This window comes from Protopterus annectens, chromosome 2.part0 (genome assembly GCF_019279795.1).
Source record: "Protopterus annectens isolate FY-2018-M chromosome 2.part0, PAN1.0, whole genome shotgun sequence".
NCBI classification, from domain to species: domain Eukaryota; kingdom Metazoa; phylum Chordata; order Ceratodontiformes; family Protopteridae; genus Protopterus; species Protopterus annectens.
Genome location: NC_056728.1, coordinates 202,510,173 through 202,537,913, shown reverse-complemented (window position 1 = coordinate 202,537,913; position 27,741 = coordinate 202,510,173). Strand labels below are relative to the sequence as shown.

The 27,741-nt window shown below is 44.5% G+C and overlaps 1 protein-coding gene across 1 annotated transcript in view; it reads right to left on the bottom strand.

The window, feature by feature from the left end:
- Positions 1-27,741, bottom strand: part of FN1 (fibronectin 1) — a gene marked incomplete in the record, with an annotated part of 4,425,379 nt that overhangs the window by 3,496,486 nt on the left and 901,152 nt on the right. Inside the window, 1 exon segment of the mRNA XM_044060668.1 lies at positions 8,935-9,075. Within this exon segment, the coding sequence (XP_043916603.1) occupies positions 8,935-9,075 (141 nt within the window).

The following is a 27,741-nucleotide window of genomic DNA, read 5'->3' as shown; positions in this document are numbered from 1 at the left end:
GAGGCAAGGTATGGAAATAAAACCTGTAACCTTGGTGTATGATATCCAATACCCATCTGTCTTGGGTAATTAAACTCCAATTTTCCTTGAAAAGTGCCAACCTTCCTCCCAAAGGTGCTGCCAGGCAGAAGGCACGGGCAGCTGAAAAGGTAGGTCATTGGGTCTGTTTACGAAAGGACTGACCCCTGCCCTCACCCGAAGACTGTGCAGGTGAACTCCCTGTTCTAGGCCTGAAAGAGCCCTGAGCTCTGCCCCTACCACGTCTAGATCTACCCCTAGACTGGGAATCATAAGAAGGATATGTCCACCCCTTGGTAGGCCAATTTCTACTAAACTTCGGAGGCTGAACCTGCAAAAAATCTTTAACAGTCTGCATAGACTTAGCCTTGTCTTCCATTTTCTTTAAGACTGCCTCAACAGGTGAGCCAAACACATCAGATTGTAAAGGAGCATCTAAAATCCTTGTCTTGACATGGTCAGATAAATTCTGATCCCTCAGCCAAGCGTGCCTGCGAAGAACTGACCCAGTGGCAGCCACCCTAGACGAGGCCTGTACAGCATCAAAACCACATTGCAAAGAATGCTTACCCACCTGTTCAGAAACATGTACTAAATCTTGTAACTCTTTACACTCAATACCTTCCGCCAGAGCATCTACCTTAGACTTCAATTGAGAAAGTAGATAGTTTTGGTATTTCAACATGTGAAACTGGCAATTCAAAGCCCTCATAGCTAGAGTGGAAGTATAGACTTTCTTTCCCCATCTATCCAAAGCCCTGGCCTCTATCTGGAGGAACCGGATTTTTAACAGAAGCCTTAACACCCTTAGGCCCCTGACTAACAGTTTCTGGGTCCGCCCTAGGACTCTTAAAAAGATACTTATGAGCTTCAGGCACCCTGTAATACCTATCCGGTTTAACAGGAGCAGGAGGCAAAGAATCAGGATTAAGAGAAGCCTCTGCAAACACATCTTCCACAACATCCAGAACAGGAGGTATAGCCAAAGGCCTATGCTGGGGTAAAAACAAAAATTCCCTAAGCCTTTTCCTGGAATCGGAGAAGTCCTGACCTTCCCACTTAAAATGCTCCCTCATGGAATGAAAAGTCTCTGAAAAAGAAAAATCCTCAGGAGGAGAAGCAGAAGGAGTAGAATCATCCACATCAGAATAAGGAGAATACTCCTGCAAGTCTTCAGCCGAAGACTCTGAAACATCCGAAGCCTGCTCAAAACTCCCCAACTCAGGTTCCACCCTAGGTCTCTTATCAGGAGGGGGCAAAGAACCTCTAATCAAAGTAATCAAATCTTCTGCCATTTTAAGCATATGCTTCTTGGGCACAGATCCAGAAGAACTAGGGGTGACACCAACTGAAGCTAAACCTGGCCTGCCTCTGGGAGAAGCCTTGGAAACAGAAGGAGAGGGCCTAACCACCCTAGGAAGGGAGGGGAGTACAGTAACCTGAGAAGCCCCTTCAGCCTGACCTGCCTCCTGAGAGGCCACATCCTGCAATAACAAAGTCTCCCCCCTGGGACTCCAGAGAAACCTCCGGCGGAACCCCTGGCTCCACCGACACCTCTAAAGAACCGGCGTCCGGTACGGACGGCTCTTCTAGCCTAGGCTTAGCTGCTTTGTCCTTGCGCTTCTTCGAAGAAGCGGACGTCGGAGCATCCGACGGCATATTATAATTGCACCGCTTCCAGAAGACTAACCTGGCACAATCTAACCTCCTCTTAATAGTGCGCTTATTGAATCTAGCACAAAAGCGACACCCAACAACGTCGTGCTCAGGCCCTAAACAAGGAATACACAAAGTATGATAATCTCTATGCGGTATCTGTTTCCCACAAGAAATACAGTTATTCACTTTTTCTGACATCCGGTAAACCACTGAGGCAAGAAAAAACTAAAATATTCCCCAACGGGGTACTTAGCCAACTTTGACTCAGTCTGAAACTCCGAATTCGAAAAATTTCAGAACGCCGAACAGCACTTGCAATGCTGCTTCTGCATCGGACCATGCGGCAAAAAAGACTGAGGATATGACGTCGGTCATGCGCATTTGTACCCTGATGTCCTGATGTCAGTCTAATGCGCCTTGACCGACGTCAGCCTTATACTTTGATATTTGGGCCGACCGAGGACAGCGGACTACCCCAAGTGTAAGGACTGCAGCAATGTGAGATGAAGAACATCTGGAAAATACAGGTCCCATACCAAAAACTAAATGTGCAGGACCTTGGGCAACTGAAATACGTAGGTATTCATTTTTGAGATCTAACTATAAAGGTCAGAGTTACAGGAAAAAACTAAGCATCACAATTGAGTCTGGACACTGTCGGTCTTGGCAGATCAAGAATGGTTTTTAGTCTCTTCCTTCTGACAAGTAAGCTTTTTATCCTCCTGTACTTGAGGCACACTGTGGTTTCCTTGGTCTAGCACAGCTTTTGAAATGGGCTTGACAAAATCTTCTTAGTATTTGCAGAATTACCTACTCGGGATTGTGACAAAAGACTGTCCATAAGCACCTGAAGGTACACGAGACCCATTTATTGAATACTGAAATCTACCACTTTTTAAGACTGCCAATATGCCTCAGACAGGAGGACATGGATAAGGGCTTTAGCAGTAAGGGAAGTGCTCATCAACAGCAGTAATGAAGCCACAGGTCCATAGAACTCTGCTTATTACCGCCTCTTGCTCCCACTCATCCGAAAACCTTCTCTTGGGGATATTTTGTTATCTTGACTGATAGAAACTGATTTAAAGTTATTCCTACAATATTTACAAAAGATACGATTCAGCATGCCTGTTGGCCTTAACAGTCCACCCCTCTTCTAGCTTCTTAAATGCACCATACAACTGAAGACAGCAGCTTTCTATCTGGGGAAGGTATACTGAACTGTACTTTTAACATTTTCGGTCAGAGTCCTCAGCTATGAGTGCCCTGAAAGTCCTGAGCCTTAAATAGTCATTGTGGATGTGTCAGCATCATCATAACTATACTGGACAGCTTTCTTAATTCCAGAAAAGCCTCCAGCAACTACAGTAAGATCACCCTCTGGGCCTAGCCTTGCACTTCCCCACCGCCAACTACTACTTGAGGAGGTGCTCTTTGTACTCATAGGTGTGTCCAGCAGTGGGAAGCACTGAATCCAAAGGCTGAGAGATACAATTTGAAAAAATGACAAGTTGCTTCACCTTGTATTTCCTGGTGTTATGAGGGGAGCTCTCTTTTACTTGCATTTATCAGGACAGTTCACCAGGCCGAACAGCCCATTTTCAGTGGAAGCCTGGGGAAAAAAACTCCTCAGGTACCAAAACAAAATAGCTTCAACAAACAGCACGCAATATAAAGCAAATACATTTGGCATGAGTATATTACTGGAAAATGTACAGCGATAACATGACATGTAGTACATACACAACTTAAGTAAGTTTGTTGCAGGGCTATATACAGACAAGCAAAGCATTTAATAGAAATGACTTCAGCACATTGCATCAAGTTTCAACCAAGTGAATTGAATTATGGAAAATCATTATACATTGCATAATAAAAAGAAAATTGTAACTGGTTAATAATGAGACAAACCCGGCCTCAGTAAAGATGACTCAGACAGCATAAAGCAGCAAGGCATGACACCTTGTATTAAAGTACACTACATGTCCTGTACGAGTAAGTTAGGTAGAGGCTGATTGTGATTGGAGGGAAGGAGACAAAGTGCAGGTACAGTTTGTTGGAAGGTTGGAAGTTTTTTTTAGGTAGGTTTTGAAAGTGTCAGGAATTTTTGTAGTTTTAATAGTCAAAAGGAAGGTCATTCCACACCTTGGCTACAGAGCAAGAATACAGAAGCTGTCCAGCAGACAGGAGTGCTTTATGCACCAGCAAAAGGTGCCGATTCTCTGATTTGACAGCCCATTTTGGTTGGTAGGAACTGAAACTAGCTAAGCGCAGGGCAGTCTAAAGGTTAACTATTTTGTGGGCTGTAATCATAGGTAGGTACTAGGCTATCAGCTCAAAGGCCTATTGTAAGCCTAGCCAACAAGGTTGCCTGGCTTACACCATCCAAGAAAGTTATTTTCCTGTGCCACTGTCGAGCAGAGATGCAGAAGTGATCCCCGGGGTGTATTTCCTATTTCCCATCCACTCAAGATTTTTCTTGGAGTGCTAATGAAGAACTTTGCTTGACATAGATGAGTAGCCTGTTCCAGAGTATGGGAAGTCTCTGGGATAGGAATATATCCCTCCAGCATGTCCTGTTTATTGTGGTGACAAGGTTTAGGTCCCTAGACAGTGTATCTCAGAGGGATTGGGATTTCATTAGGTGTAGCATGTCCAACAGCTCTGGGTCTGACATAGCTTTATAGGTTAGGCAGAGATCACCTCTGAGTAGGCAATATGCTACGGAGTAAAGATGTATTTTTTTTGAGATCAGTGTAGGACATTTGTTTGAGGCCAGTAATCCTCTTTGTGAGGTACTTCTGTGGCCTTTCCAGCTGCTGCAGATATCTTGTGAGGTACATTCCAAAAGGGGCATTGTACTCTATAGTGGGTCTAATGAGTATAGAGTAGAGGGGAACAATGACCTCTTCCTGGATGAGAGCCCTTTTATGATTAGGTGTGCCACAGAGGACTTTGACTACTGTGGCGATGTGACTATCAAAGGAAAGACTACTGTCCACCTGGGTCCCAAGGTCTCGCACATTCTGTATCAAGTAGATTGCTGCCTATGTGGTAGTTCATGGGTACAGAGTTTTTACCAAAGGGGATGACACTGCACGTTTTGGCATTGAGCTTGAGGCCATGGCTCCGACACCAGGCATCTGTCTCAGCGAGGCCCTTTTGTAGGATGTCCACATCATTTGGGGACATGACTATGGCTGTTTGCAGTCATCTGCAAACTTCGTTAGCCAGAGGCCTTCTGTGTTAGCCTGTACTTCAGAGAAGTAGATACCAAACCCAGGACGGAAACCTGTGGTACTCCAACTTGTCACTGCTTTGAGGTCAGATTTGGAGTCTGCAACTTTTACAGTGTGGGTTCTGTCAGTGAGTCAGTTGGCAACCCATCTTGTGACGTAGGGATTTATACCTAGTTTAGCTGTAATTCCAGAATGGGGGATGGTGTCGAAAGCCTTGGCGAGGTCAAGATAGGCTGTGTGAATCACCTTACCCTCATCTACAGCTTTGAGGACTGCCTCAAAGAACTCAATCAGGTTCAGGAGGCATGATCTGCCTTTCACAAACCCAAACTGTGTGGGATCCAGAGTTTGGAGGTTACTAATGTCTTTGTTTATGAGTTCCATGATGACACGTTCCATGGCCTTGCAGACCAGGCTCGTCAGGTTAATAGGTCAATAGTTCCCAGGATCAGTGGTGGCTCCCCCCTTTGTGGAGTGGGATAACTGTTGTGTGCCATTCAGTGGGCACAAAGCCTGATACGAGGCTATTATTGAACAAGGTGCTTAAGTGGGGAGCCAGTTTGTTCTGAAGTTAGTGTAAAACGCAGCCTGGGATGTTGTCCGGTCCCATGGATTGTGTGTTTTTGGCTTTAGAGAGTGCAGCTTTTACCTGCGTAGTTGTGATTACAGGGACTCTGCATTCTTCCTGTATAGACATTGGCCCTTTAGGGGGTGGGCCAAAGTTAGCACTGAACCTATCTGGTTTGGTAATATCAGTTGGTTCTGTAATTTTCGTGCCTTTGTGCTGTAACTCAGATCTGGGTGCTGCCATCGAGATTCTTGACATAGCTACAGAATGCGTTGTGGTTGGTCCTTAGAATTAGTGGCAATTTTTTTTTTCATAGTTAGCTTTGGAGGATCTTATAAGGTATCTCAGCTTCTTACCAGGGAGCTCCTCCACTCATGGGATTTTACTCTCTTTTGCAACAGTTTCTTCTTTCTGTTGTACAGTTTATGGCAGGGGACCACCAGATTGGCTTCAGTTTTTTGGAGGATAGAGTCTTGGTTCTGTTTGGTATAGCATGATCCATGCACTTGTGTAAGTACTTAGAGTGCATTTGTGTAGGACTCAGCAGTTATAACTGTATTGTCCATCTGCATGGGTGTCGAAGTTCACCCCTTCTGTCATGCATGAAGTTGGCTTTGGAAAATTTTTTTTACCGTGGTTTCCTTAATGGGGGGTGGGGGCAGGATGTGGATATCAAGGGTGATTAGCTTATGGTCAGATCAGACCAACAAGGAGTCGACTTAAGGTGTGGAACACCAGTCACTCATGTTGGTAATGACTAGGTCTATGATATTGTTGCCCCTGGTGAGGGTGTGGATAAGTTGATCCAGGGCATTGGAGTTGATGAATTCCAGAAAGCGTTGAGCTAAGGAGTTGGTACAGGAGTAGTTTTCCCAGTTAATGGTGGGGTAGTTGAAGTCGCCCATTGTTACGGTGTTTGGCTGAACCCTAATATTTTCCAGTACATCAAGAGAAGCGTGGGAATCCTGGGGCGTGGAGGGGGAACTGTAGCAAGCTACAATTTGGACTGCAGTTTTGCCCAGAGTTAGTTGCACTTGGATAACCTCGGACGCATTATGCTGAGCAACTAGCCTGGAGGTGTGGATATCCTTAATGAATATGGACACAACTCTGCCTTTGGTGTTTCGGTCCAGGTTAGCCAAAAAGTGTGGTATGAGTTATAGCCTGGTAGTGCAGGGGTGGTCTCTGGAGCCTTTAGAGGTGTCTCGGTCACTGCACACATCGATGTTCTCCATTTTAAGGAGTGCCTCAAGTGAGTGCATTTTGAGATTTAGACTTCTAAAATTGAGTAGCATAGCCTCAGTTTTTGCTTGCCTATTCCTGCTACGGTGGTGAATTCATTATTTGAACCTTGCCTAAAAAAGGCACTACAAGGGCAGCAAGAGCTTTAGCCAGTATCCTGAATCCCAGGGGCGACAGGTGCAGGCCATCTGTGGCAAAACATTGTGGTCTGTCGACCATGTCATCCCAAGCAGACAGATACTGGATCCCCTTAGAAGGACACCAGAAGCTTAGCCAACTGAAGTCCATCATTTTAGTCCTTGTACTGCGGTATCATTCGGGGCGATGGCAGAATGCTACTCAGGCCTAGGGTCATACCTGTGTGGGCTACAAGATCAGAGAGCTCTTCCATGTCTCTTTTCATGTAGTCCAGGGAGGTACGTCTCAGGTCATTCACACCAACATGGATAATGACAGTCATATTTGTACTTGTGGAGTGACCTGAGTGCATGGGTTATGTGGCGGATCCTGGCACCCAACAGGCAGCTGACAGTAAACGTCTGCTTGTTTAGCCTGGTGAGTGGGACATCAGTGTGCTTGACTATAGAGTCACCTATGACTAGTGTGTTGGGTACATTGTTTTACCTCATTGGCTGTGGTTGAGTGGCGCACTGAGTCTGTGGGCTGTGTGTCATTTGGGTTGTGTTGGGGGATGGAGGTTGCTTGCGTTTCTACTTTGGAGGTCTGTTGCTTAGATTATTATTGTGAGCCTCCGCAAATGTGTTTGTTACTATGCGTGGATTTTGGTGGTGCAGATTTTGAGAGACTATGTGATGTGTGGTGTGGTGCAAATGTTTACCTTCTCCTCATGACTTTCAAGTTCAGTCTTGGTTGGAGAGAGCTTTACCTCCAGTTTGGCTAGATAGGTGCATCTCTCACAGGTTGTAGTGTTGGGTGGTAGGAGGAGAGGGTTGTCTGTGTACATGAGGCAATTTCAACATTGCCTCAAGACACCCAGATTCATCAGATAGACAGGGGAGAACACTGGGAGCTAACCCTTGGACATACCTGAATAAAAACCTATTTTCCTCTAGATAAGTGAGGAAAGTGAGTACAAGAACTGTTTTTCTCTAAGCAAGTGAGAAAAGTACACAACCTGTTTTCCTCTAGGTAATGAGGAAGATTGAGTGCTATAGTAATTAGTAGCTTATTTAGTGCTTACAAGCTCTGAACAAGTGCGGAGCATGAATAAGCAAATTTAAGAGCTAAAACTAAGAATCTGTATCTGCACTAGATGAGTTACAGGACAGAAACAAGTGCAAATGCAGACTTTCAAATCAGAAAGTTGAGAGATGGAAAATTAAATTGTAGGAAAGAGGGAGTGAGGCAGTTCAAGCCTGCTGACAGTGAATAGCAGTATAGTGGTGGGTAAAAGGTTTGGTGTTAGAGGCTAATTTAGCAACTTTGTTTAACAATTTTCTAGTTTAGCTTTTAGGAATGATGAGAGAGTACATAGTTGTGCACCACAGAGTAGGGAAGGTAGTAGGTAAGTGGAAGCAGAGACTTGTTTAATGGAGGGGCTACGTTTTTGTGCCTATAGAGGATCACAAGCTTTTGGTGGGCCTTGCTGATTCTTTGTTTACGTTTCAGTCAAACCTCAGGTTCTAGAAAAATAAAGTTTTGTCACAGTAACAACCTCAATCACTTATTTTTTGAGAGTATAGTGAATTGGGCTTTACGGGTGAGACTGCTTAGGTGTGAAGTAGATGTCCACATGGTGGACAAATGCTTTCAGGTATAGCCTAAGGAGGACTCCTTTACAATGAAGTTCTTAAAATGATGCCTAGACACAAAGTTAGAGAGCTCTGGTGTAGAAAATAATGCAGGTCTTTATACAGCTACAACCACAAATATTATGGGGCAGAAGGTGGGGGTAATCACAAAAGATTTGTTTTTACTATTCTGGCACCTCCCCAAAAATAGTTTCTTTTAGCTGCACTATGCAAACACAAGTAAATCTTCACTAGTTTACATTCCTTAGGAAGCCAAGCAGCTACAGGAACATTTCCTTCTAATGATCTGTTCATAGTTCAAAATGTAGCATGTCTGATGGGAAAAATCTGCTGCAAAAAAGCTGGTACAAGCACCTCCAATGAAAAACAGTTCCGCTGAAAGGTATCCAATTTATTCTATGAAGTAAATCGCATTGTCATTTTCTACGTAACTTACCCATGGTACCATGAGGAATACACTGCCATTCACCAATGCCATTACCATAACAGTGGCAATGGTAAGGAACTCCATTAACACTCTTTTCCCATGAATCCCCAATCTGGTAAAAGTGACGAGTTTCAGTATCTTGACATTGATCTAGACAAAAGGAACACCCAGGTACATTGTGAATACGTTTTCAATAAAAAAGGATGCACCCAAGTCAGAATTTATTCACCAAAACACAAAATTTGTACCAACTACAGGCAAGGAACCTGTCACAAAAGTAAAGTACAGTTTTGTACCCACCATAAATGTAGATGTTAGAGTGTATACACTGCTGCAGTCATTATACTTGGGTTATCCTGCCGTCAGGTGGTTCCCCAGTCGGCCTGAGTTCCAAAGTCTTGGTCCGGCGTAGGTTGCTGTTGCCTCCTCCCTGACGTCAGTGCGACAAGGGTATACAAGATGCAGCAGACGCCATTTTCTTCAGTTTCTTGCCCGAGATGTCAGGTGCCCCCAAAAGGTAGGCAATTCAAATTGCTAATAAAACATACAAAAGAAAAGCAAACAACTTTCAGTTACCAGCAAATACTCCCCATAGGTAGTAAAGGGTAGAAGACATAGGTACGTACCAGCAAGTAAGAAAGGTAGGAGGGAGGGTAACCTGGACTGCAGCAGTGTATACACTCCAACATCTGCATTTACAGTAGGTACAAAACTGTACTATGTTCGTGTTACACTGCTGCACTCATTACACTTGGGTAGAATCCCAAAGCTGAGGTAGGGTGGCTGGTTCTATAAGGCATTAGGTGTGGCTATAAGGCCCTGCAGCACAGCAGTGGCGAAGCCAGCTCTAGATTTAGAGTATAAAGGCAGATGGTAATGCTTGGTGAAGGTATGCACAGAACTCCATGTTGCTGCTTCCAAAATGTCCTTGGTAGGCACTCCTCTGAGGTAGGCAGTTGAAGTGGCTGTTGCCCTGGTGGAGCGAGATCTAATGCTGCTAGGTATAGGTTTCCCATGGCATGTGTAGCAGAAACGTAGGCAATATCCTATCCATTTTGAAATGTTCTGTTTTGAAATGGCTTTTCCCTGTGCTCCTGCAGCATATGCTACCAGTAATTGCTCAGATTTTCTGAAAGCTTTGGTTTTGTCCAAGTAGAAGCATAACTGCCTGTGAATGTCCAATGAATGCAGTAGTCTCTCCCCTTTATTCTGTGGTTTTGGATAAAAAGTTGGCAGGTTAATAGTTTGGTTTAGAGCCACACTGGAAACCACCTTTGGCATAAATGTAGGATGGACACCCTGTCCTGGTGGAAAATGAGGAAAGGTTCCACTGCCATTAGTGCCTGTAATTCTGAAACTCTTCGAGCTGATATTGCCAGGAGCACAGCAGTCTTCAAAGAAATATATTTTAATTCTGCTGTGTTAGCTGGCTAAAAAAAAAAAAAAAAAGTAAGTTAATTTTTCTAAAACAAAGCTGAGGTCCCAAGTTATAGTAGGGGCTCTACAGGGCAGTCTTATGTTTTTAGCCCCTCTGAGGTACTGTTTTAGCAATGGATTAGAGAAAATTGGAGGATCCGTGTTGTAGTGAGCAGAGATGGCAGAGGCGTGGATCTTGATGGATGAAAGAGACCTCAGGCTTTGTACCCACTGAAAGAAGCACCGTGACTGTTATCCCACTCCACAAAAAGGGAGCCATGACGGACCCCGGGAACTACCTCCCCATTAGCCTGACTAGCCTGGTCTGCAAGGCTATGGAACTTATCGTGGAACTCAAACACATTGGTAATCTCCAAACTCTGGACCCTACCCAGTTTGGATATGTAAAAGGCAGATCATGTCTCCTAAATATGATCGACTTCTTTGAAGCAGTCACCAAAGCCATAGAGGAGGGTAAAATGGTTTACACAGCTTATCTAGATCTCACCAAGGCTTTCGACACCATCCCCCACTCTGGAATTATAGATAAACTCACTAAAACCAGGTATAAATCCCCATGTCACAAGATGGGTTGCCAACTGGCTCATGGACAGAACCTACACTGTGAAAGTAGCTGATTCCACATCCGACATCAGACCAGTGACAAGTGGAGTACCACAGGGTTCAGTCCTGGGTCCTCTCCTGTTTGGTATCTACTTCTCTGAAGTGCAGGCCAACAAAAAAGGTCTTTGGCTAACAAAGTATGCAGATGACTGCAAACTAGGAGCCATAATCGAAACTCCTAACGATGTGGACAAACTACAAAAAGGCCTCACTGAGACGGATACCTGGTGTCAAAGCCATGGCCTGAAGCTTAATGCCAAAAAGTGTATTGTCATCCCCTTTGGTAAAAACTCTGTACCCATTAACTACAGGAAATCCTTCCACATGGCTCATCTCATCAAAAGGATTCTCATCCAGAAAAAAGAGAGGTCATTGTTCCCCTCTACTCATCACTCAGACCCATTATAGAGTAGACCGCCCGTTTTGGTATGTACCTCACAAGACATCTACAACTGGAAAGACCACAGAAAAGCCTCACAAAGATTACTGGCCTCAACAGATGCCCTATGCAGACAGTCTCAAAAAACTATAGATTTACTCAGTCGCATATCACCTACTCAGGGGCGATCTTTGCCTAACATACACAGCTATGTCAAACCCAGAGCTGTTGAACATGCTCCACTTAAAGAAATCCCAATCCCTCCGAGCTACACGCTCTAGGGACCTAAACCTTGTCACCACAATAAATAGAACATGCTGGAGGGATAGATTTCTGTCCCAGAGACTTCCCATACTCTGCAACAGACTACCCGTGTCAAACAGAGCTCCTCATTAGCACTCCAAGTAAAATCTTGACGATTGGATGGGAAATGGGAAATTCACCACGGGGATCACTTCTGTGGCTCTGCTCGACAGGGGCACAGGAAAATAAATTTCTTGGGTGGCGAAAGCCAGGGTACATTTTTTGGCTAGGCTTGTATGGGCCCTAGGGCTGATAGCCTAGTACCTGCCTATGAACCTTTGTCCAGCATCTCAGTTAAATATTGTAGAATCTGAGGAATGTTTGGGACAAGAGGGTCAAGGCTGTGAGCCTGGTTCCAGGCACAGAATCTCTTCCATTTATCTGAATAAGCTTTCCTGGTACTAGGCCTTCTGGCCTCCAGAATGACATCCATAACAGCTTTGGAGAGAGGCATTGCTTGCTCGACTAAGGAATTTTCCATGCAGCTAGGTTTAAGGTCTGTAACTGACTGAAGTATCTGTTGTGCTGAGTCAGAAGATGTGGGATTTGAGGCAATATCCAGGGTGGATCTTGTGCTAAATTCCTTAAGATTGGGTACCAGTGCTGGTGTGGCCAGTCTGGAGCAATCAGGATCATCTTTGGATCTTCTTGTCTGGCTTTTATGAGAACCTTTGGAAGGAGAGGTAGTGGAGGGAAAGCGTATACTTGTAGGTTTTTCCAGCTGAAAGAGGGCATCCACTTTCCATGCTTGTGGATGGTAACTCCTTGTGCAGAATTTCTGTAGCTGGCAGTTCATTGGGCATGCAAACAGATCTATGTCCGGGCTCCACCATTTTTGTGTTCCGAATATTTGCTGACTCAATTCCCATTCTTGGGGATCCATGATGTTTCTGCTCAAGTCTGCCAGTGTGTTTTTCTCACCTGGCAGGAATTGTGCTTGAAAATGAACTTGATAGTTTAGAGCTGTGTACCACAAGGTCATAGCTTGTCTGCAGAGGGGGTAGGAGCGAGTGCCCCCTTGCTTATGTACCACAAAACTGTGGTGTTGTCTGTTTTTAGTAATAGTGGTCCTGGTTACAGCATGTCCTTGAAAGCTATAAGGGCATTTTGTACAGCTAACATCTTTTTGATTGATGTGAAGATGCCTTTGTTCTGCGGGCCACTTGCCCTGAATACATTTTCCTGCCATGTGTGCTTCCCAAGCGTAATCCGATGCATCTGTTGTCAGTGTTTGCCTGGCTGTGGGTTGAGTAAAAGGCTGTCCCTTGTTGAGGTGACAAGCTTAACCCACCATCGAAACTCCTGTTGAAGGCAAGGAATTAGTGGTATAACTGTTTACAAACTTTGACAGTGTTGACACCATACACTCTTTAGGTGCCACTGTAGTTTCCTCATATGCAGTCTGGCATATGGAATTAGTATGCAAGATGCCATGTAACCCAAGGCCTGCAGAAATTTTCTTGCAGGGAGTTGGGTTTTTGTTGCCATCAACGGAAAGTACAGAGTCAGTTGTCCTTGCTGGTCTGGCGTGAGATAAGCCATCTGGGCCGTTTTGCTCAAGCTGGCACCCAGGAATATTCTCTTGTGAGGGCATTAGTTTTAATTTCTTTTCATTTACTGTGTACCCCAGGCAACTTAACCATTTTACAAACGCCATATGCTCTAGAAAACTGTCCTTGCTCTCTGCTTGAATCAGGCAGTCGTCCAGGTAAGGATAAATTTGAATTCCTTTCTGTCTGCAAAATGCAATTACTGGTGCCAGGCACTTTGTAAAGATCATGGGCACAGTAGATAAGCCAAAGGGCAGTGCAGAGAATTGATAGTGCAGTGAACCTGCTATGAATCTGAGATATCTTCTGCAGCTTTGTCTGCTAGGGACATGCAGGTATGCCTCCTTGAGGTCCAAATTCACGAGCAAAGCTTTCTTGCCCAGCATGGGAAGAAGCTGCTGCAGTGTTAACATTTTGACTTTCGGAACATCCAGGTATGTGTTTAGAGAAGAAAGATCCAGAATGGGCCTCCAGGCTTTGTCCTTTCTGGGAACCAGAAAGTCTTGAATAAAATCCTTGTCCTTGCTCTGGTGGTGGTGCTTCTTGAATAGCTGTCATTTCCATGAGTGCTGTAATTTTTTGAGCCTCTGCCCACTGATTTGGTGGCAGATTTGGCATTCCTTTTAACCTTGGCAGTGTGTGAAAGTGGAACTTGTAACCTTGAGATACTATGTTGAGAACCCATTTGTCTTTGGTGATCCAATGCCAATTGTGATAGAAAAGTGCTAGTTTTCCTCCCAAGTGGGCTGCCAAGAGAGTTGTCTGGCAGCTGTAATGGGAAGTCATTGAGACTGCTTTTTATACGGTTGGGGCCAGTCTTCCCCTTCTTTCTGGCTTGGTGCACTCCATTGTCGAGGCCTGTAAGGACCTTGTGGTTGACCTCTACCTCTCGGACATCTGCATCTGCCTCTGAGGTCTGTCTGTAGCCAGAAAGGACCTATTTCTTTGTTGGCCAATTTCTGCTAAATCTTGGTGGTTGAACCTGTAAGAAATCCTTTACCATGTGCATAGATGTTGCCTTACCCTCCATTTTCTTTAATACCTCTTCTGCCTTAACTCCAAACACATCCTGCTGTAAAGGTGCATCCAATATTTTGCTTTAACATGATCTGGGTAACTATGTTCTTTTAACCAAGCATGTGTTCTAATGACAGAGCCTGTAACTGTTGCTCTACAGGAGGTCTCTAAAGAAACAAAACCACATTGCAAAGTATGCTTTCCCACTTGTTCAGCTGCATGCAATAAATACTGCATTTCTTTAAAATTAGGAGGATCTGAATCTGGAAGCTTTTTTTTTTTTGTTTTAACTGAGACATCAAAAATTGCTGATATTTTAGCATTTGAAACTGGCAATTTAAGGCTCTCATTGCTAAGGTTGCAGACGTATATACGTTCTTTCCCCATCTGTCTAATGCTCTGGATTCTCTGTCTGAGGGAACTGTTTTTTTTTTGCTGATGAGGCCTTAATCCCTTTGGGTCCCTGAGAAATAGTTTAAGGGTCAGCAACAGGGCTTTTATGCAGAAATTTGAGAGAGTCAGGAACTCTAACATCTATCGGGTTTAACATGGGCTGGGGGCAAGGAGCCAGGGTTTAAGCTGGATTCAGTGTAGACATCCACAGTATCCAACACTGGTGGAATAGCAAAGGGTCTGTGTTGAGGCAATAAAAGAAAGTCTCTGAGCCTTTTCTTAGATTCAGAGTAATCCTGGCCTTCCCAATGGAAGTGCTCCCTCATGGTATGTAATGTCTCCCCAAAGGAGTAGTCCTCAGGTGGAGAGGCTGATGGAATTGATTCCTCAGCATCAGAATCCTCATAAGGGGATAAGAAATATCCTAGGTCTGAGGATGAATCTGAAGAAATGGACACCTGGTCGGAAGATTCATAGTCTGCATCCTGTCTGGGTCTTTTATCAGAAGGGGGATGGGACCCCCTGATCAGGGTTATTAGGTCTTAGGCCATTTTGAGCATTTGTTTCATAGGCATGGAAGCCTGTGCTGGAGAATGCTGAATCTGTTTGTTTTTAAGGGGGCCTTAGACTTAGAGGGTTTAATAGTTAACTGGGCAGGTCTGAAGACACCCTCTGAGGCTGTGGATAGCTCAACTACTTCGGTACCCTCAGATGAGTTAATTTCGGTAGGCTGAAAACATGTAGCATCCAAAGCCCCAGCCAGCTCCACGTGGGAGTCTGATGCGGTCTGTGGTTCTGTTGAACCAGTCGTCAGGAGCTGCGTAGGCGCCTCGCTGAAAACCGGAGAACCAGCGACTGGCCTAGAAGAGGCCTAGTCAGTTTTGGGCCTCGGATGCCCGTCTTTGCGCTTTTTATGTAATCTTGTCGTCGGGAGTTCCGACTGCATGGTGTATTGAATTTTCTGCCAAAATAATGTCAGGCAAAATCAGACATTTAATAGTATGCTTGTTAAACCTAGCACAAAACCAACAACCAGTGACATCGTGGTCTGGGCCTAGGCATGGAATACAATAGGAGTGGAAATCCTTATGAGGTATTTGCTTCCCACATGAAATACAGTTATTAACTTTTACTGACATCGGTCTGAGGCAAGAAAGTTTTCCCAACGGGGTACTTAGCTTTGTAGAAGACTTCGGTTCTGGTTTTGGAATGAAAATCTTAGGGGTCGGCCGACCGGCACTTGCAAACTGCTTCTGCTTCGGGCACCGCGCGGCAAAGACTGGCGAAAATGACGTCTGCTGCATCTTGTATACCCCTGTCGCACTGACGTCAAGGAAGAGGCGACAGCAACAGACGCCGGACCAAGACTTTGGAACTCAGGCCAACTGGGGAAACGCCTGACGGCAAGATAACCCAAGTGTAATGACTGCAGCAGTGTAACACGATGAACATCAAAGAAAATGAAATTTCAAGTTCAACTTGTCAAATTGTAGATGTTGACTCAGAAGACCAGTGTTGCAGTAATATTCATTACACCAGGGATATTTTGAATAGCACTTGTGGAATAATGTGCAGAGTTTTGCTACTCCAACAGATGTCAGACTATCAATTGCGACAAACAGTAACTTTTTGAATCTACAGTTGTGTAGTTAAATTTAACAGTACATGGTTAAATAGATTGCTACTGCAATTTTCCTTACTAATAGGACTTTGCTGCCAGGTGCCCCTGTACATCTAAGCACCTGTACACTTGAGGTTCTCACACACTTCGTATGTAATGTAAACTGCATAACTGATGTTGCTGATGACCTTGAACATAGTTGGCCATAAGAACATTAAAGGACAATTGCATTGTCTACAGTGCTTACATGAAAATTTGGTTTAACACTTCAGACAAAAAGTACAGTTTTGTACCTACCATAAATGTAGATGTCCGATAGGAATGCATCTGCAGTCCTTACAAATGGGTTGTCCTGTCGTCAGGCAGCCCTTCGGTCGGCCGGATTCCAAAGTCTGGGTCCGGCTTCGGCTGGTGTCGCACTTCACCCGATGTCATAGCTGCAGTTCTTCGGGTATAAAGGCATCAGCCGACGCCATTTTCCTCAGTGTTTCTTGCCCCAGATGCCAGGTGCCCTCTTGGATGGCTAAATTTGGATAAATGCCAATGTTTCCAAATAGTAGAGAGCAAACACATAAAATAAGCATGTATGTACATATATACAAACAAATACACCATAATAGATCCCCCCCAAGCTAGCTAAAAGATGGCAAATACCCTAGGAGTACCACAGCGGGAAGGGGGGGTAATCCTGACTGCAGATGCATTCCTATCGGACATCTACATTTATGGTAGGTACAAAACTGTACTATGTCCTTCAAGGATGCATCTGCAGTCCTTACAAATGGGTAGAATACCATAGCCAAACTAGGGGAGGAGGAAAAAAGAGAGATTATGGTGTAGTTAGGATCCCTTGCAAAACAGCAGTGGCAAAACCTGCTCGGGATCTAGAGTATAAAGGTAAATTATAATGCTTGGCAAATGTATGCACGGAGGTCCAAGTAGCAGCCTCTATAATGTCCTTGGTAGCCACTCCTCGTAAGAAAGCTGTTAGTGGCTGTAGCCCTTGTGGAGTGAGGCCTGATGTTCTCTGGAGTTTTCTTTCCATGGTAGGAGTAACAAAATCTAATGCAATTTCCTATCCACTTGGAGATTGTCTGTTTTGAAATTGGTTTTCCTTCCTTTCCTGTTGCATATGCTACCAGAAGCTGGTCAGTTTTTCTATTGCACTTGGTCCTGTCCAGGTAGTAGCGTAATTGTCTATGTACATCCAAGGTATGCAACAGTCTTTCTCCCCTGTTCTGTGGGTTGGGGAAGAATGTAGGTAGGTGGATAGCCTGATTTAAAGACACTCTGGATACCACCTTAGGCATAAATGTAGGGTTTGTTCTCATGGACACTATCTTGATGGAAGATCAGGAAGGGTTGCACTGCCAATAATGCCTGTAGTTCAGAAACTCTTCTTGCTGAGGTGATTGCCAGCAGGAAAGCAGTCTTCCAGGATAAGTATTGTAATTCTGCTGTTGCTGCTGGTTCGAAAGGGGGAAGTGTCAATTTTTCTAGTACATAGTTCAAGTCCCATGCTGGCAATGGTGGTTTCCTAGGAGGTTTTACATTTTTAATTCCTCTCAGAAACTGCCTGATCAGAGGATGTGAGAAGACAGGAGGATCCAAGCTGTATTCTGCTGAAATAGCTGATGCATGTATCTTGATGGAAGAATACGACTGTATGGAAGAGCTCTGCCAAGTACTCCAGGAGGTTGGCTATGTTACCAGTGACACATCTTCTCCCTTTGCAGTACTCCAAATGAGATATCTTTTCCATTTTGCTGCATAATTCTTCCTTGTTGAAGGTCTGCGAGCCTCAAGGATAATGTCTAACCCTTTGGGATAAATTTGGGTTAATTGATCTTATGTAATGTTCCAGGCAGTCAGCTGCAGAGTTTTCAGGTTTGGATGCAGGATGTTGTAGTTGTTCTGTGTTAACAGCAATGGGATCAGGGGTAGTGTGTCCATATTTGTTCCCGAGATATGCTCCTCAGTAATGGGTACCAATGTTGCCTTGGCCAGTCTGGAGCTATCAGAATTATCCTTGGACGTTCCTCTTTGATCTTCAATAGCACCTTGTGCATCAAAGGAAGTGGTGGGAATGCATATGCTGTCAGGTTTTCCCAACTGAAATATAGGGAGTCCACCTTCCAAGCAAGTGGGTGGTATGTCCTTGTGCAGAATTTCTTTAGATGGTGATTGAGTGGGGATGCAAATAAGTCTATTTGTGGTAGTCCCCATTCTCTTGTGATGGCTTTGAAGATGTCCGGATGCAGCATCCATTCGTGGGCATCCGTGGTAGTCCTGCTTATGTCTGCTAGAATGTTTTATTTTCCCGGTACAAAAATTGCTTGTAACTGAATGTTGTAGCTCAGAGCCACATTCCATAGGTCCAGTGCCAGCCGGCATAGAGGGTATGAATGTGTGCCTCCCTGTTTGTTGATGTACCACAACTGTGGTGTTGTCTGTCCTTATCAACTGACCTTCTCGGAGAAATGGTCTGAATGACTGGATTGCCAATTTTACTGCCAGCATTTCCTTTAGATTTATGTGCAGGTGCAGCTGGTCTTGAATCCATAAGCCTTGTATGCACTTGTCCAGCATGTGGGCCCCCCAACCGAGGTCTGAGGCGTCTGTCGTGATGGTTTGGCTTGGTTGACTGTTGCAGAAGGGCAATCCTGTGTTTGATTGATAGGCCTGAGCCCACCATAGGAACTCTTGCTTCAGGCATGGGATTATTGGAATTTTGGTTTCTAGGCTGTGCTTGTGTTGAGACCACAAATTCTTTAGGTACCACTGTAGCTTTCTCATATGCAGTCTGGCATGAGGGACCAGAATTATGCAGGATGCCATGAAGCCCAGGGCTTGCAATACTTTTCTTGCTGTTAGATGGTTCTGCTTTGTTAATGCCAAGAAGTAGAGGTAGTTGCTCTTGCTTTTCTACAGTTAGGAATGCCATCTGTTTTGATGTGTCCAGCTCTGCACCCAGAAAGGTTATTCTTTGGGATGGAATCAGCCTTGACTTTTTTATATTGACTGTATATCCCAGGGCTTGCAGCAGGTAAATGACTCTTTGTAAGTCTTGTTAGCTTGTTTTTGTTGTCCGCTTGTATCAGACAGTCGTCCACGTAGGGGTAAATTTGGATTCCCTGAAGCCTGCAATGAGCAATTACTGATGCCAGGCATTTCATGAACACTCTGGGTGCAGTAGATAAGCCAAAGGCCAATGCTGAGAATTGATAATGCTCTGATCCTGCAAGAAATCTGAGGTATCTTCTGCAATTTGGTCGTATGGGGACGTGCAGGTATGCCTCCTTGAGATCTAGAGTTACCAGCCAAGACTCCTTGCCCAACATGGGAAGAAGCTGCTGTAGGGTCAGCATTTTGAATTTTGGAACAATGAGGAATGTGTTTAAAGTGGACAGGTCGAGAATAGGCCTCCATTTGCTCTCTTTTCTTGGTACCAGGAAGAGTCTGGAGTAAAATCCCTTTCCTTGTTCCATAGATGGTACCTTTTCCACAGCTCTCATTCTTAATAATTGAGATATTTGCTTTAGAGCTTCTGCCCTTTGAGTAGGTGGTAGGTTTGGCATTCCTCTCTTTCCTGGTAGAGTATGGAAATGGAACCTGTAACCTTGGTCTATAGTTTGCAAAATCCATTTTTCCCTTGTGATGCAATGCCAGTTCTTTGAAAATAAGGCTAGCTTTCCGCCTAAGGGTGCTTCCAGTTGTTCCCTGGTAGGCGGTGCCAGAGCCAAGTCACTGCGATTGTGTTGTTGTAGTGGTGGTGGCTGCGTCTGTGCCTCGCTGGTTGTTACCCTGCCACTGGCGCCCCCTGTAGGCACCCCTGGATTGGTTTCTGCCTCTTGAACGCCTATTCCTGCCTCTCTGTGCTTTAGAGGAGTCCGGAAAGGACCAATTCTTGGGAGGGCCAGTTCCTGCTAAACCTTGGAGGTTGAACCTGTAAGAAATCTTTCACTGTTTGTACAGATTTCGCCTTCTCTTCCATCTTTTTCAGTACCTGCTGTGCAGGAGAACCAAATAAATTGACTTTGTCCATGGGTGCATCTAAAAGTTTTGATTTGACATGGTCCGGCAAGGCCTGCTCTTTCAACCATGCATGCCTTCTGATAACTGTGCCAGTCATGGCTGATCTAAAGGAAGCCTCCAGTGCATCATAGCCACACTTTAAAGAATGGTTACTAACTTGCTGTATGTTATGTACCATTTCCTGAACATACTTCTTATCTAAAGATTCATCAGAGGACAGTTTTTTAGTTAACTGGTCTAGCATAAATTCTTGATATTGAATCATATGAAATTGACAGTTCAAAGCCCTAGCTGACAGTAGCAGAAGTGTAAACTTTTTTACCCCATCTCTCTAAGGACCTGGATTCCCTTTCAGAGGGGAGGGGGTTTTTAGCAGATGTAGTTGCTACAGCCTTAGGCCCCTGGGAGATAGTCTCGGGATCTGCAAAAGGAGCCTTGTATAAATGGTGATGAGTGTCCGGGACCCTGTAGAACCTATCGGGCTTAGCAGGGGCCGGAGGTAATGAATCAGGAGCAGTGCAAGCATCATTAAATGCATCATCTACAACAGAAAGAACTGGAGGTATAGCTAAAGGCCTATGCTGTGGCAAATGTAAAAGGTTCTAAGCCTTTTCCTGGAGTCTGAGAAATCTTGGCCCTGCCACTGAAATTGTTCCCTCATAGCATGCAAGGTTTCCCCAAAGGAAAATTCCTCAGGTGGAGAGGCAGAGGGAATGGACTCTTCAGCATCAGAGTCTTCGTAAGGGGAGCAAGGAGCCTCTGGAGGGTCTGTATTTTCTGAGTCAACAGAGGAATCATCTGTAGATACTGGCTCTGGGGGCTCTGCTCTAGGCCTCTTCTCTGGAGGTGGATGAGAGGCCCTGTCTGGATGAGGCTGGGATCCACGAATTAAAGAAATAAGATCCTCTGCCAGAGAAAGCATATGGGAACTGGAGCTGGGCCTGTGAGAGGGAGGCTTAACAGGCACAGTTTTTGAAGCTTTAGCTGCTTTAGCCCTGGCAAAGGCCTTAATGGACATGGCTGCAGGAGGCCTAGCAGCTCCACGTGCAGGGGTTGAAATATCCAAGGGAATAGTGTCAGATAATTCCTGAGAAACCGCAACTGCAGGTTGGATTTCAGAGGCCGATTCCACCAGGTTAGAAGAGGCCTCGGTGGAAGGCATGTTTTCGGCTGGAGGAAGAACCGCTTGCTCCGTTTCAGCCGAAAACGAGACACTCGTGGTTGGCTTAACTGCGGTTTCGGCCGAAACCGCGGACCGCGAGTGTCGGTCCTTTTCCCTGCGTTTTTTGGTTATTTGTGAAGTCGGAGGATCCGACGGCATAATATAAGCAAAATCAGGGCCGAAAAACTGCTCAGCAAATTCCGACCGACGTCTAAGCGTCCGTCGGTTAAAAGAAGCACAGGCTAGACAAGCTGCTACGTCGTGGTCTGGGCCTAAACAAGGTAAGCAGTAAGAGTGGAAATCTTTATGAGGTATTTGTTTCCCACAAGTTAAACAGTTATTCACTTTTTCTGACATCGGCCGAGGCAAGAAAGAGTCCCCAACGGGGTACTTAGCTTTTTAGAAGTCTTCGAAGTTGTATTCGGTAGTAGTAATCTCTGGTTCTGACCGACCGGCACTTGCGAACAGCTTCTGCTTGGCCACGGCAAGAAAGACTGAGGAAAATGGCGTCGGCTGATGCCTTTATACCCGAAGAACTGCAGCTATGACGTCGGGTGAAGTGCGACACCAGCCGAAGCCGGACCCAGACTTTGGAATCCGGCCGACCGAAGGGCTGCCTGACGACAGGACAACCCATTTGTAAGGACTGCAGATGCATCCTTGAAGGACATCTTACTTTCCAGCATCAACTTTCACATAATAAACGAAAAGCAAAATGGCTATACAGGTAAAACCCAGTATATAAAAAGAGAAGTATACGAGAGAAAGCACTATACCGGGTACCACACAATAACGTCTTTATTTAAACAAAGTAAAAAGGAGAGATGAGCCGCTTTCGCAACCTTCGTTGCTTCATCAGACAAAGAATTAACTGTTCAACTGCTTGTTTTATATCACTCCGTCAAAATTTTTTTTCCAATTAGTGACATCATACAACTTTTGAAAATTTAAAGGCATATATGACAAGAATATTGTAAAATACGCATATGAATATAAAATATATATACAAAAATGTAAAGTATGTTCATATTTATGCATATCTAATTTAAAACAGTTAAATAATCTCATTTAACTGTTTTAAATTAGATATGCATAAATATGAACATACTTTACATTTTTGTATATATATTTTATATTCTTATGCGTATTTTACAATATTCTTGTCATATATGCCTTTAAATTTTCAAAAGTTGTATGATGTCACTAATTGGAAACAATTTTTTGACAGTGATATAAAACAAGCAGTTGAACAGTTAATTCTTTGTCTGATGAAGCAACGGTTGTAAAGCGCCACCTCCTTTTTACGTTGTTTAAATAAAGACGTTATTGTGTGGTACCCAGTATAGTGCTTTCTCTCATATAACTTTCACAATGTACAATCCTCATGCATGGTGCAACTCATTTTGTTCTACAGCAATTCCATGAGATACTCTGCAAGCCTAAATGAGTCATGCTAGAAACCCTGTGAAGGGGAGTCCTAAGCACAAACAATTGTAACATGGGAAAATGGATAACCGGTTTTAGTATTTGATGCTTGCTTGGGCATGTCTGGTAGCCTGCCTCAGGTAAGTGGTCACAACCTGGATCCGTTGCCCTTGGATCTCTGCACAGACACAAGGGACTCTACCCTCTACCTCAGCAGAGGGAATCCAAGCATCAAGAGCCAGTGCCTGACTACAGCTGATCGCCTTAAGTGTACACGACTTTGTCAGCTCAGTAGACAATCTGCAAAGGGATCTTACCAGAGACTTGTCTACATAAATGATTATAAAAGCACCCCATCTCCTTTGATTCATGCCTGGAAGGCCTGTCAGAAAGGGTGTTGAACATATCTATACCACTTTAGTGTGCAAGACACTTCTATCTTTCTCGGGAGACTGAAAAATGGACCAGCAGATGCCACAGCAGGCATAAGCCACTAATTCTATTTATGCTGGTTTAGAAAGTCTATTCCTTACAGCACAATTGTTGAAACAAGCACACAGGGGGACAAGTGTGCACTCTGTGCTCTGAACCCAGGTGGAACAAGCAATGACAAGAGGATTTGTACTTGGCTATGTGCTTCCCCATACACTAAACTGTGATGACCTGCCCAAGGTGAATCATTATTTCTTCCCCATCCAACAGGGGACTTTATAGCATTAATATCTCTCTCAAAACAGTTTCTTCCAACAGCAAGAAGAAACTTGAGAAATGGCACCAGCAGACCATCAGTTTACACCCAAACATTTGGATATTAGATTGGGCTAAGAGAAAGGAAAAGATTAATAATTTCATAGACTATTAGGTTAATTTCCCTTGTAGCCCTTTTACACCTAGCCAATTACTCCATGTAAGAATGAAACCTTGTATCTGTAAGGTAAATACCTTACCAATTACACCAACTTCCCACCCACAAAGTCTCTGGCATTCAGACCAATGAAAACTGCAGCACTTCTAACAGGCTTGCAAAGACATGACTATAAAGAGTAAGTTATAAGTTACAACATTAAGCACAGATATTACTCTATTTTCTTTAGTTTCAAATTTTCAAAGAAACAAATCTCAAGCTGCTTAATAGTATTTAAATTCTCACAGTTGCGTATTCAGTTGTAGTAAACCATGGATCAGGTTTAACGGTGGGGGGGGGGGGGTCCTGATTTCACAAATTAAGTGCACTGTATGACAACAGTCACCACACAGCAATAAACTCATTGCCATATGGCATTCCCTCTGTGCTTGAACTCCGTAAGAACTCACTGTAGCCTGGTGCAGTAAACGCACGTGAACTAGTCTGTTCTTACTGTGCACACTATACCCAACTATAGAAATAACTGCAACTCTAATTCAACAAGGTTGAAGACACCATTATATCATCAAACTTTAGTGAAAAGCATTTTCAAAAATTTCCAGCCATACATTTACAATTTTTAACTGTACACCATTGATGGTGGCCCTTGCCATCTGCTTACTTTCAACTTGTCATTTACACTTGCAGGCAGACAGATTAATAGGCAGTCAAATGTTACAGCACAGAAATACAGTATAGTTGTGTAAAATCTTACCATAACCATAGATATCCTGATCCATGTTGCAGTATGTTGTACTCTTGGGTGAGCGACAAAGCTCACTGTGAAAAGGGTGGTGGCCTAGAGGAATTCTCTGAATCCATGGAGGATAACCCTGGCAAATCCAGCCCTACACCAACAGATTTGGTCCAGCTTGTAAAATCGGGTGACACTATGGAAAGATGCCCAAGTGGCTGCCTCTAGAATAGTTGAGGTGTCCAAACCTTTCAAAAAGGCTCCTGAAGAAGCCATAGCCCTAATGGAGTGTGTTTTAACCTTTCATCCTAATGATTTCCCATGGTATGTATAGCGTAAGGTAATAGCCCTCGAAATCCAGGCTGAGTGTTTTGTTACTGCTTTCCCCACGGCCCTGGGGTGGAAGGGGACACACTTGTCAGACTTCCTGATGGACAGTCTTGTGCAGGTAGAACCTAAGCTATCTGTGCACAACAAGTAAGTTTAAGACTGTCTCATTGTCACTGTGTGTGGGCAAAGATGTGAAGGTAGATGGCTTGGTTTAAGGAAAGCACACTGACCACCTTGGGCATGAAGGATGGGTTGGGTCAAAGGGTTACCCTGTCATTGTGGAACATGAGAAACTGGGAAATGGCCATGAGAGCTTATAACTCACTCTTCTAGCTGAAGAGATTGCCACAAGGTGTAATGTTTTCCATGCACAGTTTTTCAGGGAAGCCTTGGCTGCTGATTCAGTGAGGGTACCACAAGCTTCTCCAAAACATAATTCAGGTCTCCTTTAGGAGGTATGGGCTTCCTGGGGGGCCTGATCTGTAGTACTCCCCTTTAAGAACTTTTCAGAAAATCTGGAAGACAGAGGGGGTTCCAGAGGCAAACAAGCTGAAAGTGCAGATAGAGGAGCCTTGATAGAGGTGCATGCTAATCCTGTCTGCAAGAGTTCACACAGATAGGACAGTACTAAAGGTACCTAGCTCTGTAATGGGTCCAACTGTCTCTGGAGATACCATATGAAGAATATTTTCCACTTGGTACACAAGATCTCCTTGTATTAGGTTTCCTGAATGCCTGCAGGAGTGAGCACGTCCTCATTGTACAGGTGTCTATAAGGGATCAAAATTCTATCACCCACAGGGTGAGGTGTACAAACTGCCAGTATGGATCCCTTGTCCTGTGAGAAGGTCCACTCTGGAGTAACTTGTGGTGATTTCCCTTTGCTAAACACAGGAGGGGGGAAAGAAAAGCTGTGTAAAACAACCATAGATGTCCACTTCCATGTTGCAGTATTCTGCATATAGGTTTTCACTTAGTCTCGCATACATACTGACAGTATTCAAAAGCTTTCAGTACCCTCCTAGGTGCGCGAGATGCCAGCTCCAGGCGAGAGTACATGGGCCATAAAAGTGACAGCACGTACCAGCCCTCAGAACTGAAGGCCCTACTCAGAACCCATCCTAATAAAGCAAAGCCAAGTCATTGCCATACGGAGAGGGAAATACAACTGATAACTGGGGAAGGTAGGAATACTGCAACATGGAAGAGGACATCTATTGTTATGTTAAGTTTTTACACAACTTTTCTATGTCCTATTCCTATGTTGCAGTATTCTGCACATGGGTGAGTGACAAAGCTCACTGAGAAGCAGTGGAAGTAGATTAGAGAAACCCATGCAGGGTTAGCCCTAGCATACCCTGCCCTAGACCTAGAGATGTGGTCTAGATTGTTGTAGCATTTGCTGAAGGTGTGAACTGAAGACCAGGTGGCTGCCTCCAGGCCCTTGAAGAAAGCCCCTGAGGATGCCATAGCTCTAATGGAGTGGGCTTTTACTACACCCTGAATTGATTCAATGGTGCTGGTGAAATAATGGCCTTTGAGATCCAGGTAGAAAGTCTGTTTGGACACAGCCTTCCCTACAGCCTTAGGGTAGGAGAATATGAAAAGCTGGTCACTCTCTGATAGATTCTATCTCCACAGCAATAAGTCTAATTTGTCTGTGAACATCCAGGGAATGAAGTATTTTCACTTCTCCCTTGTTGGCTTGGATAGAAAACAGTTAAGTGGATGACCTGATTGAGAGACCGGTCATTGACTACTTAGAGCATGAAAGATACATTTGTCCCGAGAATAACCCAGTCCTTATGAAAGACAAGGGAGAAGTAACCATTAGTGCCTAGAGCTCCGATACCCTCCTGGCTGAAGCGATAGCCACTAGGACAGTCTTCCAGGTGCAAAGCTTTAAGGAAGCTTGAAAAGCAGGCTCAAAGGGTGGCAGTGTAAGCTTCTCCAGCACATAGTTGAGATCCAAAGGAGGAAGTATGGGTTTCTGGGGGGGGGGGGTCTGAGATGTAGGACCCCTTTGAGGAAGAGCTTCAAAGGGAGTCTGGATCCCAAGGTGGGGTATCCATGAGTAGACATACAGAAATAGCAGACAGGTGTGCCTCAAACTAGTAGGCCAGGCTGGTCTGAAGTCGCACAAAGACAGCACCAGGGGGATGTCGCTGCTAAGCGGATCCAGCTGCTTATTTTGACACAAGGTGATGAATCTTTTCCCATTTGGACAGGTATGACTTTCTAGTGTTAAGTTTCCTGGCCTACTGCAGGACATTAAGCATGTCCTCACTGTAAAGCTGTCTGTATGGTATCAGAAATCTACATGCCACAGGGTCAGGTGTAGCAGCTGCCACTGTGGGTGGATTAAACATCTCTTACGCTGTGTGAGAAGGACTTCTCTGTGGGGTAAGTTGTGGTGATTGCCCTTGGACAACTGTAGAACTAAGGGGAACCAATGCTGTCGGGTCAGTAGGGAGTCACCAGCAAGATTTTTGCATTGTCCTGCTGAATTTTTAGCAGGACCCTCTGAATGAGGGGGAAGGGGGGGAATGCATAGTTATTTTCCCTTCCATGAAATAGTGAAGGCATCTCTTGCCAGTGCCTATGGGTCTGGTGTCCTGGTACAGTATCCAGGAAGTTGCCTGTTTGTGGAGGCAAACAGGTCCATCTGTGGTGTACCCCCATTTGTGGACCATGTCCAGGAAGGGTTTTATTTTGTTTGAAATTACATTTCCGAGAAAAGTACGACCCCACTCCTGCGAAAGTGCACTTTCACAAAAGGCAATTCACCGAAGCATGATGCTGCGAGAATAAATAAATATCCTTTTCCCCACTGTAGTGTGATCTCGGAGTGGGTGTATTTAAGTAGCAGGGGTGTGGGGGTACACCCCCCCCAACATGGGTGGTGCAGGGGGCTTGCCCCCCTGCAAAACAATGTTTAAACAAAGGACACTGTTTTGCAGGAG